At 36.9% G+C, this 18,342-nt stretch overlaps 1 protein-coding gene across 1 annotated transcript; it reads right to left on the bottom strand.

Moving 5' to 3' along the window:
* Positions 1–570: 570 nt before the first annotated feature.
* LOC127933462 (homeobox protein HMX3-like) lies at positions 571–3,066 on the bottom strand. Its single transcript, XM_052530484.1, has 2 exons — positions 2,383–3,066; positions 571–1,957 (listed from the first exon to the last, which is right to left on the bottom strand). The coding sequence occupies exons 1-2, from the start codon at positions 2,666–2,668 to the stop codon at positions 1,350–1,352; spliced, it is 894 nt and encodes a 297-aa protein (XP_052386444.1). The 5' UTR covers positions 2,669–3,066; the 3' UTR covers positions 571–1,349.
* Positions 3,067–18,342: the final 15,276 nt, after the last annotated feature.

Genomic DNA, 18,342 nt, shown 5'->3' with positions numbered 1-18,342 from the left:
CATCGCTTGTAGAGTCCGCCAGATTTAAAGGTGCACCTGCTTGTAATTGAAATGGTAATGGGTATTTAATCTTGTTTGGAAGTTAGTGAAACAATTCCGAGTTTGCTGAACCGTTAATTAGCTCATCGTACTGAATAAGATATGCTTAAAAAAAAGGATAATTATTTTTTTTTTTTATGTTTAGCAAAGCGCACTAAAAAACATGATTTATTAATAAATAAACTAATTAGCATAGGCTACATTCGTTGTTTTGTAGGTAATACAGAACTATTTCCATATAATTTTAAAATAGTTATAAAGGCTACATTGCGCCGCCTCTAATTGGGATTAAAATTATTAGCCTATATAGCGCGATCTTATGTCAGTTTTGTCTCCCATGTTAATATCTTATTTTACATATAGGCCTAGCTTATATTATTTACTGAAAATCATATTTTATCACTATTCATGCGAGTGCATTATTCATGCAGCATGTCACACTTGAACATTATAAATTGTGAGACATCAAAGAAGCCTTCTCGTTATGCCTCAAGCAGTCGTGCCACAAAGTCAGGTTAGTCACTCAAGACATGTAGACTTAAAGTCTCCGTTTATTTCACAACAGCAATACAATGTAAAAAAGCTATTACTGTACAAATGACACCTTTCCTCGTTTTGGTTCGTTAAATCTGTACAAGAAAAAATATACATCTGTAAATAATATAGATAAAAGTAAAAGTTTTTATTCTTCGTGTCTGTGTGTCTTCAGTTCAACTGTGGGTTAATTTCTGTCAGATATAGCCTATATGATTGTCCATTGAACGCGGAACCAAAATCTTTTTCATCGGTTTTTGTTTTTTAAATTAAGAACCTACTCTGTCTTAATATTAAGATCATAGACAGTAGTAGCCTGTTGCACATCCGTGCCAGGGCTGTGAGATTTTTCTGTGTTATAAAGAAATTCAACCATGTGTATAAAACCTTTGCTTTGACGTATCAACAAGTTGATTTGAGATAGTCATAGATAAACTGTAGCAGGTGTAATAATAATGTCAATAATAATAATGACAGGAAATGAACAAAGTCATTGTAATTCACCACCAACCAACATCAACATTAGAAATATAGGCCTCTAAACATTCGCCTTATTCATTTGTAGTTTTATGGATAGTTTTTATGCGTTATAAAAAAAAATGTAGGACTCAAATGCATGATATTGCGTCTTTGTACAATGTTTCTTTTTAAATTATTTTCAAAAAAAATAATTCGTCTCTTGGTTTCATTTGCCCCTGTTCTCTTTCTCTCTTCTCGAGTCTTTGTAAAATAGCTTTAGTCACATAGTTACATAGAAAAAGTAATGTCTAGTCCTCTCAAACCGGTCTGAGGAGGGGCACAGAGGTGACGATGGGATGCGAGTAGTAAACCGGATGAGGGAAGGTCAGCAGCGGTTGGCTTACGGGCACGTTGCCCGCTGTGTTGGAGCTCTCAGATACCGAGTTCTCGTGATACAGGATGGGTACTCTCACAATCCTTTGCGCCGCTGCGTGGCTTAGGTTGGCGGCCTCTAGCTCTGCGGCCAGCTGACGTTTCCATTTGTTTCTGCGGTTTTGAAACCAGATTTTGACTTGGGTCTCTGTGAGGTGAAGCGAGGCAGCAAGGCCCGCGCGCTCTGAGCTGCTGAGGTAGCGTTTCATGTCGAAGGTGGACTCCAGCTGGAACACCTGACTCCGCGAGAACACCGTGCGAGTTTTCTTCTTCCGGCAAGGTTTCTTGTCCGCGCCGTCGTCTCCCTTCTTCCAGTCGTCCACGCCGCCTTCTTTTTTACCCTCTTCAGTGTCGCTCTCCTCGAGGACAATCTCGTCTCCACTTTTGATGTCGTCTTCATCGTCCTTGGCATCCGGGTCTGATTTGAGCACGAGCTCGGGTGAATCTCGGTCATTGCCTGTGATCGGTGAGGAGACCCTCGCTTTTTGTGCTGCTACAGTAGGAGAGCTCAAATTAGCATTCGTTTTCTTTCAGAAACACATTGATATCAAGTTCACAGGTCACGTCACTTTGCCACATGACAGGTGCAAACAAGTGTGGATCGTAGCCTACTGTCCAAATCTCAATGTATTCACATTTAAACATCGTATTTTAAAAATAAGATAATTTCAAAACACCACACTTTCATATTTATAAAGAACGAAAACAGCTCATGTAAATGTATAACTGTAAGCTTAAATTATTTAGGCTATAACATGTCCAGAAACAGTTTCCAAACTATGGGGTGACTTGCTTCTCATTAACACTGCATTAAGTATGCAACAACATTTGCTAGCAGAGCTACGCTAATATTTACGATAAATCATAACAAATCAATGCACACTACACAAAAAGCTGTTTTGAGAGCTCAAACCTTACCTTCCGCTCTGTGGAGATGCGCAGATGCACTGAGTGTGTACGGGTACCACCACGCCGAGGCACGCTCAAGATAAGCCGGTAACGCAAAGCGCTGGGTCGGAAACTCAAAGCGAGGAAAGTTTAATTCCCCAACCTGAGAGAACGAGAAGCTGCCATCAAGTCCTGCTTTAGTTGATGCCAAAATAGGCTTAGGCTTTGGCGGCTTACTGTCAGAATTTAGAAGATTTTTAATGAAAAATGGAGAGTCTTTCGCCGAAGGACATGTATCCTGGGTTGTTTCGGGCATGCTGGCTTGAAATTCGGGGTTATATTATTTTCTGAAAAAGGCTAAATAATAATAATACAAAAATAAAATAAAATAAAATAAAAAATCTAGGGAAAAAAAAGGTTACAGTTTGAAGGTCCTTGGTAAACTCTTCCACTAGTGGGAACTTGTTTACGGTCAGCACTGACGTTAAAACGAAAGACAGTAATGCGGAGCGAGATAAACAATATTAATCTTGCTTATCATCTTCCGAGAGTTCCTTGGTGAAAATGATGCTCACTGCGTCCGTATGGCGCCAGATGCTAATGATGAAATAAAAATGTCACCCGAGTTAAATGCAGAAAGTATACGGCGATTGGGCACGTACAATAGCAAATGGGATGAAGGGAGAGATGGGAAGTGGAGAGTCTGGAGAGAGGAGGGGCCTCCCAGACCCTTCGCGTTGGCTGTTGGGCTGAGAGTTCTCTTCTGTCATTGGTCTTATATAGTCCAATTAGGTGGTAAATGAGGACGAACCATTAACACAAAGGAACAAGGATTTAGCTCGAGCGGTGCGCGGTTGAAGGCAATAGCGAAAAGTAGGCCACGAGCATTGCAAAGTTACAGTTGACTTTATTTTTATTTTTTATCAGTGTATCTTAAAAAAATAGACCTTCTACATTTGGGCATAAAACCTTGATACACAGGTTTAAACTGCAGTTAGGGGCAGATAGATGGAATTGAACCAATGAATAAGAAGAAATTGTGCCAGTGTTGTAAGAAAATTTAATTTTCTTTTCTTTTTTTCGCATAATACATAAGCAAATAAACTAAAGCATAAGTCAAACCCAAGTAGCCTATGTCGAATAGTAGAATTGTTGATGCAAATAATGTACATGTAGCCTAGCTATAGGCTACTTAAACAAGAATTTGTAGTAGCCTAGCTATACTAAAATGTTACAGCATTTTAACATTGTATGAAACCCTTTTGTATATAATACTGTAAACAATATGGAAAGTTATCATTATTTTTGCACAGGTAATTTTTAGGCAAAGTAGGTATTTAAAAAATCATTCTTTCATCAAAATCATCCATCCATCCATTTTTCTAAGCATTACTGTTTTAAACTCAAATATTTAATTTGTTTTCATTGCAATCAATTTAAACGTTCGAACAGGTTTTTATGATTATGATTATTTTTATTATTTTTAATTTGTAATTATTTACCATCAATACGTGCAGAGTTCGAAATATTAATACTTTATGGACTTCAAGTTCGTTTGTTTTAAGGTTAAGTATAATTCTACAGTTTAGCACAGTTTAAAATAAAACAAACGAACTAAAAAAAAAAATAAAGCACAAAATCTCAGCAAATAAAAATTAAACCAGTAGGTCATGAAGTCATACATTTGGTGCTACTAAATGTTGAGTTTGTTTGGCAAGCAGCACAGTGTCACTTAAAAAAAACATCAGTGAACACATAGCCTGTCATCAAGTTGCCAACGTCCATCTTTAATCAAAGCCGTTTTCTTGGTGTCGTCTTATGAAAAAATAATTTTGATTCCATAGTTATTAACAAGAGTGAAATTGACGCCACAAGTCACTAATTGAACGAGACGAGAGCGTCCTCTACGGGTTATAGAGAATTACTGCATGCTTGCAAAACAGACTGTAAGCCAAGTCAGCAAACCAAACAAATCCATCTTGCAGCTGTAAAAAGTACTAAGACAAACTAAGCCATTTGACAATATAGCTAGATCGACAGAGTAATTTAGTCTTGGACATAATAAAACGGCGATTATGATGACAATAGCAGTGTTATTGTTGTTGTTAATCATATAACTGCTAATGATAGTAATAGCACATTTAAAGAGTAAATGCATGGGAGTTACAATTTAATCAGAACTGCTGTCACATCTGATTATGATATTAATGACTGCTGTTAATTTTAAGATGGCACGTGATCCGAATTTTGCTAGTTTAACTGTCAGAAGTGGTGGCATGAAACAAAACAGATAATAGTTTTCTAAATACCAATGTTATTTTTCATGTAAATAGGATTAGTTTTATTTTGTCGAAATAGTCAAATTAGATTGGTCAAGACAAACATTGAGTCAGTTTGACATAGCAGCTAAAAACCCAATTTAGTTTGTAAGAAGCTTAAGTTTTATCATATAAAATTAAATGAAGACCAAGTAAAATATGCCATGCAACAGTTAAAACGGTCTTTTGATCATTTACAAGTGTACTTTCATTGCACATTTATCATCAAAATCAAAGATCAAATAAATCGTTCCCTAGCGCCATCATCAGGTGTTTGGTTGAAAGGTCAATTATGTTACAAATATATGTTATTTCTATGCAAAGTTGCCATAATTTGTAAGATTGTTAATTATCCTAAATTACAAATAATGTAAATATTTCTAAAAAAAAAAAGAAAAAAAAAAAAAGATTTTTGATAGCAGCCACATCTTCAAAATATATCAGCTATGTTTTTAACACCTTGCAATAAAATAAAACAGATGTATTACCAAAAGCACAATGATATTTAGAAGGTCTAAGGCAGGACTAATTCATTGAGTGTAACTAAACAGCAAACGAATGTTTCATAAAAGAGTTTTATCCGTGAATAACGGACCTTACAAACTAGAGTCAGTGTTCGCTGCATGCCTTTATTAAGGGCTTGTGTCATGTAGACTATGTGTAGATATTTCATATTATTCTTCGTCACGGCTCTTTGTGTCTCTGCCTGGTGGGAAGACATAATGTTCCATGACTTTTAGATTATTTATTTCAGAGAGTGGCGTTATTGATCATTTTACCGGGAAAATGACGAATGGCAGAACGGAATGACACGGTCAGCAGATTCTATTAAAGAAATGATAGTATTGCTCATGGTTTGTTAAAAGGTCCCGTTTAGATACTTTATAGGTTTACATCCATCATCATCGTCTAACGAGCCCTGGAGATGAGAAAAGCGCGCCGCGCGGTGACAATGACCCAACAACACCGCTAACTTCGCTCTGTAATTGCCCACGTGTTATTTATAGATTTTTGTTTTGATATCTTGTGTGTTTCTCTCGTCTGGTTGAAATTGTGATAAAAGACATGAGCAGCCTATAAAATCGAAAAGCACCACACGGTGAAAAATCTGCAATGGATGTATTCTAAACCTTTATCTCCTGGATTGTGTATACGCCTGTTGGATCTTATGCCAAAGCTACTATGACATCAATAAAAAGCATTATAATTATTTTAAAGGTCTATTTTGTAAATGGAATTTAAATTTGGGGTACCCAGATTTTCTATGGAGATATTTATTGATATAGATCTATTAGACACAGACTGATCTGTGTATTCATATGACCATTATAAGAGAATTAAAAGATGCCATACTAGTAATGTGTATACCCTGAATGCACCTTAAGTTGCTGTGGATAACTGCATATAGGCTTATGCCAAATTCATTAATATGCTAAAACAGTTTTCTAAATAGCATCATCACCCTCACTTTAAAATCTCTTGATTTGTTTAACTGACTTATACAAAATGACCACTGCATGCTCTCTCCCAGTGCATTAATGTCCGCCACTATTGAAACGAGGCATTAAAAGCTTGAAGGTCAGGCTGCTCGTCTCACTGTAATACACACAATGGATTTAAACATGGCATTAAAGTTGTAAAGGACTGACTGTGGCCTGCCCCTGACCTGGCCCACCTTAATTGGAACGGTGAAGCTATTGATTGGCTGAGAAATAGTTAGAGGCTCTGAGTTACAGTGTGATTAGCCAATTAGCCAAGTATCAGCAAGCAGATATTAAATGCTCATTCGGTGTGGAGAAAAGAGCAGAATTCAATGTCACTTTGAGGAAGATCTTGCCAAGTGGGTCACAGGTCAGTTCACATCAAAAAGCTGGATCACCAGTGGACCATCAGGACCAAGGTTGCCCATCTACGCTCATAGGATACTACCACAGAAAGTGGAAATAAATAAGTGGTCATTTAATTCTAAAACCACTGAGAGCTATGATAGAAATAGTATTCAGTTTAAGTTTTGGTGAACTAGCACTTTAAACTTTGATAAAGAATAGAAAAGGCTCTTTAGTTACATGTTAAATGTATGGTTTATGTAATCATGCTTATTGTGCTAATTATGTATGGTATGAGTATCAAAAATGTGGTATCTGACACCTTGTGAACTGTAAATGCTGCTTACAGGTAAAGATATGTTCAACAGGTTCCCCTGACCCTGAGTGTCCTACATCGATGCAATGATCTGTTTCTTCCTTGTGCCAACCAAGAGCTAAAAGACCCCATTCATTCTTTCTGACATGGCTGAATTTGTGGAATGGCTTTGGAGCACCTGTCCAGGTTCTCTCTCTCTTTGTCTCTCTCTCTCTCTCTCTCACACACACACACACACACACACACACACACAGGTGATTCCTTAGAATAGCCAGGTGTGAGCGTTCTTGGGCCAAGCGTTCTGACCGTGTGTCATTACAGTGCTTTAATCGGGTTGAGGCAGCAGGGGCTTCTCATCAGTGTCTGAAGGGAGATAGAGATATGGGGCCAGTTACAAATGGCCCAAACGCTCAGGCTCTGAAGAAGCCCATCAATAAAGCAATTTCTGGTGTCATAACAGCAGCGCTTTTGCTAAAGCTAACCTTTCAAAAAACTTTTCCCTCTGCAAAGCACTGCAGCCCCGCCATTAGAGTCCTGCCTTGTGAATTTAATGGATTCCGTACAAATAATATTCCACCATAATGGAAAAGGTTGAGGTGGCTGAAGACGGATGAAGTCATAAACACCTATAATTGAGAATCAAAGACCGATAAATTTTAAACTGCTATCCATCCACCCCCATCCCCCAACACCTTTTTTTTCCCAGATGATGATCTATTTCATTCTGGCTGCAGGAAAATGGAGGAGATTATGGGTGGAAATTATAACAATAAATTTTCTAAACATACACCTTGATTATGCTTCGATTTTTGGGGGGAGGAGAGCAGCGAGAGAGAGAGAGCGAGATATGGTTGGCCTGGTTGGCTGAAAGCTTGCTGGCTAAATGGCACCATAAAATAGCTTCTGTGTGCTGTTTCGCCCGGAGAGGCCAGGCGTGCCTGGAGGTGTCATTTTCTTCCCCTAAATGGGGGGAAATGAATTGTGTAATTTATTGCAAACTGAAGCACAGTGAGATTAGATCAGCATATCCCATCAAAGGCTCAACAATCAATCTGCTCTGCTTTAACAGCTTGAGAAGCATAAAAAAGGGCACCTAATGGCTTTCCAATCTAACAGATTGATAGACTTATCTGCTCCCAGGGGATGTATTAAGAAAATCGGCTACTTTCACACTCTTCCCCACCACTTCTGACAGAACCCACTTTTTCTCTCCCTTTCTTTCCCCACTCACAGCCCTGATTGTAGATATAGAGATATAAATACATTTCTATGAGATGTGGTTTAAAGGAGGGGAGGTCGGAGAGGAGAAAAAGGCAGAAAGGAGAGAGAGCTTGATATTTGTTATTTAGATGAGCGTGGGGGTACATGGGGAGGGGGGAAGTTATTTAATGAGTTGATTATTGCTCGTTGTTTGGAGCCGAGATGGTGAGCAGTCACTCAGTGCCACTTATGATCACATATAAATGTGGCCATAGCAACCGACCTATCTTGAGTAGAAGAAACAGAGACACACGCTGTAATGGGGTGCATTAATCAAACAAACTGAGTACAGTAATTCAAACCGTCTTTTATAGGAGCGTTAATTTCATTGTCATGTCCTCAGATACAAGCTTACATATAAATACTTCAACATTATTAATTTTATTATTATCATTAGCTATTAAATATGCATTTTAATTAAACTGAGGACTAATGCTAATAGCAGCTGTCATGCTCCGGAAGGGGTTCCTCGTAGGGAATATCGTGGATTTAAATATCATTATATATATATACAGTATATATACAGTATATATATATATATATATATATATATATATATATATATATATATATATATATATATATATACACTAAAATATGTGTATATAAATAAAGGAATAAAATATATTATTTATATTAATATAGAAATACATTAAATATCTAATACAGCAAAATATATTTAAATATTGTATTTTATTATTTTATTTAACAAATTAATTTATTGATGTTTTTACAAGCAACATATTAACTTCATTAGATATTATAGACACATAACGTTTGTCCAGAGCACCAGTACAGATTCCTAGTGCAGGTGTAGGATGACTCCTATTTGTTAGCCAGCCTGTCAAGATAAAATCTAAACCTCAAATACAGAGAGTGAATGAGATGCTATCAGCATGGACACAGTGAATAAAGATCTCCTACCTTCCTACATAATTAAGCTGCTACTGCCACCGCTCAAAGGGAGCAATGAGAGGGGGTCGTCTTAGAGGAGAGAAAGAGAGAAATAAAAGACAGTGAAAGACCTCTATGGAAAAGTACTCATGATTGACATTCGCAGGGATTTATTCTAAAAATGAAACTGGCTAAATAAAGCCTACTTCACTTGGACTGCTTAATAGAAAAATCGAATGAGATCCAGAGGAGTATAGAATTCATCTTGAATTACAGATTAAAAGCCCTTGTTAGTGTCACCATCCATTTGAAATTTGATTTGAGAGACTCTTTTTATTCACCTCACATCATATGTTTTTGATGGCCATATTGGATCTCACATCTGAGTTGTACCAGTCCTGGGGGCAGAGGGGCATTTTCTGCCCATAAATATCAGTCTAGCCCTACATGGACCACAAATCAATGGCAACCAAATTTAAATGCTGTTCTCTCCCCTTGCTATAACTATCAAACACACACACACACACACACACACACTGGAGGTCTGTGTGTGTCACTGCCTACAGACATGGGTGTATGAATCAGACACAGGCAATTCTTTTAATTAGCTTAATTTAGAATGGGAATAAATGATGATGATAGCCCTGATAGGTGGTGATTATGATGACTTGCTGGATGATGATGACATAGACGACAATGATGATAAAGTTTGCATTTTCTTACAGTACATGATGCTAAAACAAAAACAAAGCAACAGGAATAATATGTTTAAAATCCCACTGATATGGTTTTCATGAGCCCAAGTGTAAATACAGGTTATATTTTATACTATTTATCTTGCTGTGTGTCAATTTCAAGCTGTCACTGTCTCAAAATGAAAGTGTACTATACAAGGCACAGTCTGTTATGTGGTCAAAAAGAAGCATTGATTACTTGTAAAAACATAAGTGCAAATCAAATCAGAGCTCCTAGGAAAAGATATATGGCCACCCACCTGCACACACATGAGAAGTGAGCCAATTATCGACCGATTGATTTTATGCACTGCACATTTTTCCTCCTGCTTTAATTCTATTCGTTTTTTGGCAGTGGCTATATCCTATGCTGCCATAAAGCCTTTATTCCCTGGTTCCAAATGAAACCTTTCCTTCAACCTATTATATATTTTGTTCTCTATTTCACTTTAATAGCACTAAAATTGGCTACATATTCTTTTACAGTCCCAAGATGTCATTGCGGCCATGTTGTCATTTGATTATTTATAGAAAACTATTATATGCTTACATTAGCGGCTTACTTCCCCAATGTGGCCTACAACATTTATTTTTTTTATTTTTTAGAAAACCACAAAACCAATTCTTTACAGGTCTACAGGCAGGACTGGACCAAAGATCAGGGTGAAGAAAAAGTTGATATCAGGAAGATGTAAAGAAGAAGAAGAAGAGCTGTGAATGTGTAAGGAGTGATAGGATCTAGAAAAGAGAAGAGACAGTGTCGTGATAGACCCAAAGAAAAACAGAAAAGAAGCCTCACAAAATGCAGAACAAAAAGAAAAGTAGTGAAAGGCAGAAACGGAAACAGTGAAAAAAAATGATTCTAAAGGCGTATAAATCTGCCAATAAATGCGAAATGTATATATATTTTATGAAAAGTGACATTTAATTTTAGTAGAAACAATTTTCAATCAGAAATTCTTTAAAAACAATTACAAAGATATGTAAACTAACAATTCTGTAGTGTACAAAGGATTTAATTTTCAAATATTTATTTATTATTTATTTTTATTTATATTTTTTTTGAGGTGCAAATCAGCAAATTGGAATGGTTTCTGAAGGATAATGTGACACTGAAGACTGGAATAACAGCTTTAAATGACTGGAAGACAGGAGTGAATTATATTTTAAAATATATTAAATATTTTTATATTGTTCTAATAATAATTGTAATAAACGGTTTTATATGTGAAGATGAATATGATAAGATGGAGGTCAAATATGTGAGCATTTACTCACTAAAATACAAATAATAAATAAATAAATAAATAAATAGACAGCTGTGTAAACCAAACTGTTTTTGTGATTATAATCAGGGCTTTGCTATAGGTTATTCAGTGCTCTTCATAATCTATTCATCACTTCATCAGCCTCCAGATGTCAAACAACTGAGAATTTAGACAGACAGATACATTTATTTATTGGCTTTTGTTTATCTATAGTTCTTTATTTATTCTTTTTTGCAGCACCTTTATGTGAGCTCCATGTTTGTGTTCATGAACTCTGTGCTGCTCCGTGGTTCGGTAGATTTGTCACTGTTGTACAGGTAAATTTCATGTTAATTAATGATCTCCCCAACTGCACACTGGCATGGTACAATATGTGCTGTTTAAATTCCTCCCCCTATGCAGTGGAACAGAGAGGCCCAGCTGCAGTAGGCCCAGAGATCGATAAGAGGTCAAGGAGGTCGAGGGTCATTCCTCCCTCCCATTAAGACCTGGCCACTCACTTCATATGGTGACTAACAAGGCCTACTGGGTACATCGCAAGATAAGAGCAGAGTTCAGGGAAAGTGAATAATACTAGAGGGGCTATTCTTTCAGAAACAGAACACAGAGGTAATGGAGTACTTCCTTGTTACAGCGTCAACTTGTGTGGAGTATAAATAAAACATACTAACCACTGTGATGTGGAAAGCAACCTGGACCAATTGTATAAACATTACAGTAGAAAGTGGGCTCCAGAAAACACTGGGCGGTGGGTCATTTCCTTATGGTAAAATATTATATGGCGTTATAGAAATAGTTTGTAAAAGAAACCAAGATTAAAAAAATGAACTGGTTTTGAGGTGCAGAACTTCTGCTTTAGTTTGAAAAAGAGATTGGGAGTCTATTAGACATGTTAATGCCAATGATAAGCTTTAATCAATAATCAATACTCGATTGGATTGGTCTTTTTATTGGCTCTCATTAACCGGAGATGGATGCGGTCTAATTTTTGTAATACGCACAGTCAACAAGGCAAAACAGCATATGAACACACAATAATTAATTAAGATTTTATATTTACTTACAATAAACTTAAGATTCTGGCTTCATTTACAACTCTTTTAGAGATTATTTTCTATAGCACCACACTATATTTACGTCCTGTAGGAATTTCTTTCTTCTGCACTATCCAAAAGGATACATTTAGAAAACAATTCTCAGTACTATTTTGTCCATATGAATATAATTGGGGTCCAAAATATAAAAATAAAAATGGGTAGCAACTTTTTTTTAAGTGAAGAAAATATATATCATTAAATGAAAATGTTATCAAATTACTGAACACACACACACACACACACACACACACACATCCATACATACAGTCTTTTACCATAAAAAAAGTCATACATGGTTTGGAATGTCATGAGGGTGAGTAAAATGATGAACTGGGTGAAAAGTACCTTTAATGTAAGTAAATACAAACATCTATTTAATCTGACAATGTACTTTTCGCCGATGTAAATTTCATAGAGACTGTGTACACTTGTACATAAGCATGTAACCATTTGAGACTAAAGAGACTAAAACTAAACTACACACTATCCAAATTCAGCATTAAATCAACTGATACCAGTACCCCTCTGTGATTTTTTGAGAATTCAAAAGCCATTTCTAATGAATCTCCCTGGTTCAGTGCCCCAATGTGGCAGCGAGGTGCAGGGTTGGTGTCGTTGGATGCACTCCACTGTGTCTGCTGGCTTGTGTAGAGCTGTGTGTTTTAAAGATTTGACAGAAGATGCTCTAAATTATGTGCCTTCAGACAGTACCATCCATTAGTTCCCCTCTCAGTGCCGAGAAATGTGAGTATTGGGGCAACTGTGAGTTGGGAGATATCATTCAGGACTATGAGCTATGACCAAGCACTGACAGTCAGGATAAATGCCCCCACTTTTCAGGCTGTACAAATGGCATTTGGCCACAATATTTCAGCATAGGACAGTTCATTCCCCATCCAGACCGACTGGACCCAGTCAAAAGCTATTACAGCATCTTCTTTATTAGTGCCTATGGTTTTGGTTTAGAGATGTTCAGATAAATACGGCTAAAATGCCACTTCACTCAGAAATATTGGCCCATTCCTCTGTTGCCTGACTGGGTCCGAATGGTAGCCTGTTTCAGACATTATGAACCTTTCTGAAGTTACACAGCGCTCCTGCCAGCCATCTGTCATGCTGTAAGTACCATCATTTGCAGACCAATAGAAGTGATCAGTAGTTTTTCCCCCAGGCTCCAAGCGAGGCATCATAGTCAAAGGAATTGATTATCACTTTATCATTTAAGTATAGCTTGCTTTGAAGAATAATAACTCACGTTTAGGGTGCCAAATGGCTTTGCATATAGCTCAAAACGGCAGCCATTCAAGAATAATTGTGTAATTCGTCATTTGTGACGTTGCTTTATAGTTTTTTTTTTGCATCTCGGCGCGGCTAAAGAACTCGACCGAATAGAAGCGTGCTGTCACCTGTGACGTTTGAAAATGTCTCCTGCGATGCTTTAATACGTTACCGGGGGACGCGCGCGCGTTCAGACTTCAGAAGGTGACAGCGGTTTTATCGTGCGTCGCCTCGTAAAGTCACGTCATCTGTAGGACGAGCCCGACACTTTTATTAAACAGCTATTCGCCGAGAGATGTTCAAAGATAAATCCTCATGAATAACTGAACTGTTTGAGGATCGGCGTGTCATACTAAATTCAGAACATGATAGAAGCAGCACACACACTGTACAAGGAGCTAAAATGATAGCTTTCAGGATGTATATGTGACTTCTACTGTGTTATTTAAATTAATACAGGCCACATATTAATATATAGGCTATAGTGGAGATTGAAAGGGGGAACAATTCAATAATTAAACACTGCGTCGTCAGTGTTGCTATTGTATCAGAAACTACAACTTAATATTTTATGAAAATCAAGATCAAATGAAGGTTTTTGACCAGCAAATGACTGAGATCTTCATTTTGTCTGTCAATAGAACAGCTGTATCTGAGACAGCACATGCATTATACGCTTTCATCAACTTTAAAAGGTTGTATAATGTTTATTGTAGCTATATGGGCGCTTAGTTTTTGTTGTTGATTAATACACTTGGACAAAATCGCATGATGTAGGCTAAACGATGAAGCACTAAATGCACAGGATATTTAAAACATTCAAAAAGTAGGCCTGTAGCCTATTGGCTACAACTAGACGGCATGGTGAGCATGATTTCACAAAGTACAACATGTTCAATCATAATTTATATCCCAATTATAATTGGTTGATTGGAATGTTGTTCCTTGATCCTAAAAAACATTCCAATCAATCCATCATAATTGAGATATAACTTTCCAGAAAATATCTGTTTAAGGCTTACAGCCAGTGTTAGGTGCTTCACACAACTTGTTAATCAGCTATCATTTCCGACTGATTTTAGGAATAAATTATGGGTAGGGTTAGGGTTAGGTTTAGGGTTAGGGATTGGATTAAGTCTATATTTGTGGACAATAATGTTGATCCAGGATCATCAGAAGATGTTGATTCAGGAATATATCTTGGCAAAATCGCGGTGACCTACGACATATAGCCTAGGCCTACTTCTTCTCCACCCTTCAAACACACAAAAAACATTAGCCTTTACAGACATAGTGTTTGAGAAAAAAAAATGGTGTACTTATTCAAACATCCAGTTTTTTTTATTTACCCTTGCTTCAAAAACAAGCGGTGATCTGTCTCCAGGCTGTGCGTGGCGCGTCAATCTGAATGGAGGCGGGCTGAAGTTATACGAGGTTCCGCTGAAACTTAGAGGATCCAATGGCATTATGAAGTTAGGGTTAGACAAGCTCTTTTTAATGCTTATCATTAGTTAAATATTAGTAAAAACCCTCTGATTTAAAATAATAATAAAAAAATATTATAGAGATATGAAGTTTGTATAATATTTCACGGCACACCTGATTGGGCTAGTAGGATATGGCAACTGCCATCCTCTGCCACACAGAAACGCTGCCCCTAGTCTACACTTTGCTTTTGAATGCTGGCATTTCTTTTATTCCTATTATGCCCAGTACCTATTGATTTGATTTCGGTGCATATTCCAATCTGCCAGATTGAACAAGATTTTTTGAAAATGAGATCTGGCATTAGACTTTCGAGAATTTCCTGTACGGAGACATTCATTGGCTCACACAGGAAATTAATTATAAAAATGCCCTTCTTTGTGTGTGTGGCGTGTGTATTGCCGTTAATCTGCACCTTTGTGCAAATGTAACCAGGGCTGCTCTTTGGCAATCGACCGCAACGCCATGGCTTTGAGAAAAAACACTTGTTCTGTCGCATAATTAGAGATCTCTTTGTGAGGGTGGGGGGCATGGGGATGTGGAGGGGCCTTGTTTGCCCATTTAAAGTGTGATTCAGATAATAGTGTTCTCATCAAAGGTAGCAATTACATTCATTACACAGGCGGCAGCAAGGAAATTAAGTGGCAGGAGAATGAAAAGCTTAATATGTACTTCCTTTATCCTATTTCTTATCCTTTCTCTGCTTCTACACACGCCTCGTGTCGCACAAGGGTGGGGGGTGTAAGATAGGGTCTCTCCAGAAATAAATAGTCTTGGGGGCGTGAAGAATAAATCCAGCCGTGGTCCTCCTTCACCCTTTAGCAGTAATGATTTGGCGTTGGGGCAGCCGTTTCTATAGCTGCGCTCTTCAGGCAGGATTAAAAGCCTTTCTTCAGGGGCTAATGTCCACAGCAGCCTTTAAATGACTCCAGCATATGATTGGAGTCTTAAAAAAGTGCTCAGGGGCCTTCTCCAAATTAATACCCAATTCCTTTTCAGGTGAAAATGAATTGTTTCGCGTTCTATAAAACCACAAACAGCACATAAATCAAGCGCTTTGGAGGAGAGAAGGGGGCCCGCTCCTTCAGAGGCTTTTAAATGTGAATTAGGGCAGCGGGGGAACTTGGTCTGACTTACCCCCGAGCAGGTGTAGACGGAGCAGCTTCAGACACTCTGTCAGATGCTAAATTTAAATGGAGAGTGAGAAGGGAGGAAACTGTAAAGCAAATGAACTCGTACTCGTTTGTGATGCATATTATGATATGATCAAATATTTGCATACTATAATTGTTTGTGAAAGAAAGAAAGAAAGAAAGAAAGAAAGAAAGAAAGAAAGAAAGAAAGAAAGAAAGAAAGAAATATCAGATGTCAGGCATTTTTTGTCATATTGCTACCTTTGGACAGACAGAATAGATAGATAGATAGATAGATAGATAGATAGATAGATAGATAGATAGATAGATAGATAGATAGATAGATAGATAGATAGATAGATAGATAGATAGATAGATAGATAGATAGATAGATAGATAGATAGATAGATAGATAGATAGCAATAAAAATGGAAAGTAAATATATAAATTATTATAGAAAAGAGAAATCTAAGATAGACAGAGAGGTACTATTTTTGATACTTAAGAAGACTTACAGTCTTGTTTAACTGATATTTATGCAACAATTTCTTGCATATACTGTTGCACCCCAGCTTTGAAAACAACAATGCTTCATGAAAAGAAGCCCACTTGAAACCCCAATTAATCTTTTTCAACTGACAAATTACTGTCACCCTGCTTGAATTATTTAAGAGGAAGTGGCTTCACAGGAAACCTGAGCATAATTAAATAGCTATAAAATAACATTAGTGTGGACAGGCCATTAGGAAGTGTTGTAATTGACTGCTTCAGGGGTCGTAGTTCAACCCCACAAGGTCAGGCTGTCGTGCCTCCCTTTGGATCAGTTTACACCTCTTTTCACTGTAAAACCCACATACTGTAAATACTGCACCTGACGATACCTGTCTGACTTCATTTAGAATTCTCAACCAATAATGCTAATGTAACAGTGCACTTTGAATCAATGGGATGCATTCTCACAAAGAGGTCTTTGCTCATTCATATGCATCAAACAAAACACTGACACGGAACACTCTCATTCTGTATTGTGCATAATGCAATGCAAAAGAATGAAAGTAAATTTTGATATAAAAATTCTTAAGGTTGGCTATAAAGGTCTCTCTTAATTCGCCACATGTTCATCACAACATGTCATCCTGCGCCATCTAGTGTCCTAACTGTGAAATGAAGCTGGATCAGCCCAGGACTGGACACACAAAGCAACGACATGTTTGGTTAGAAGAACTATCTCTGTTTGAGATCACAACACAAATGCAGTGTCATTTATGAGTCAGGAATCTTAACAGATTTCAAAAGAACTACAAAATGAAATTTTAGGGCTGGTGTGAAATAATAATCACATAAACATAAACAGTTATATACTGTGTGGGTAAAATCTGATCTTTCCTTCTATAACCCAACTGTTCTTTGAAGGACTAAATGTCTAACTCTGCAATAAGGCTATGAATAGACTGTTTGTTAACATTTTAACCCACAATAGCCTGGTATGTTGTTCTCTGATTATCTGAACCATGAACACAGGCAATGAATTGCTGAGTGTTATACTAGAATCCTCTCATTACAGCTCTGAAGAGTTTCATAAGGATCCAAAGCTCTCGCTCTAACTGGTCATTTGTCACACCATCTTCAATGGTTTTCCTTCAACCCTGACATAAATGGGGCAATGCGATCTTCGGCTAACTTCCCCTCTAGTTAAATATTAAATGCTATGAAACATAAATGAGCCAATCCTGCTATTTAAAGTAATGCAATTGGCTCAAGTACTCATCAAATTGTTCATGACATTTGAATATGGAAATTATCCATGTATTTAGCTAATCTGGTAAAAGGTGATGAATTATCAATGTACTTGATGCAAAATGCTAAAAGGTTTTTAAAATAATTGGATCATTGCTGTTATGCAGTTATACTGTTATGTCAATGAATATGAGCTGAGTATAAGTTGTAATTTAAGAAACCATTTAAAATGTCACGCAAAACTTTCAGAAATGTTAACTAAATTATTTATGGAATGACAAGAAAATCAACAGGATGGAATTACAGAGCTAGTTAGTCACTGCTAAATGGGGACTAACAGTGAGCGTATTAAAATTTTAAATGTATCTTTTGAAATTTTTATATCACACTGATTTTTTTAATTTTATCAAACATTACAGAACTAATTAAAACCACAAAACGTCAAGTTAAACTCTATTGTAAAAACATATATTTGTGCTGTTTTTTCCCATTAAAATAATGTCTTTTCCTGAAGGATTACATCAGAAAATTGCTTTTTTTCTTTTCTTTTCTTCTCTTTTTTTTATGAATTACAAAAGACTAAGAGGATGGAAAGTGATATTTAGAGCGTTGGGAAATCACTTAAAACGAGTGCCAACTGAAAT

This window comes from Carassius gibelio, chromosome A17, assembly GCF_023724105.1.
Source record: "Carassius gibelio isolate Cgi1373 ecotype wild population from Czech Republic chromosome A17, carGib1.2-hapl.c, whole genome shotgun sequence".
Lineage (NCBI taxonomy): Eukaryota > Metazoa > Chordata > Actinopteri > Cypriniformes > Cyprinidae > Carassius > Carassius gibelio.
Note: the sequence above shows the minus strand (reverse complement) of the source record. Positions and strands in the feature narration are given on the sequence as shown.

What these genes read in the sequence shown, in the direction of transcription:
- LOC127933462 (XM_052530484.1), bottom strand. Translation starts at nt 2,668, where the DNA reads ATGCCCGAAACAACCCAGGATACATGTCCTTCGGCGAAAGACTCTCCA. An exon ending in GCATCTCCACAGAGCGGAAG is followed by an intron (nt 1,958 to 2,382) that starts GTAAGGTTTGAG and finishes CTCCTACTGTAG; the next exon opens with CAGCACAAAAAGCGAGGGTC.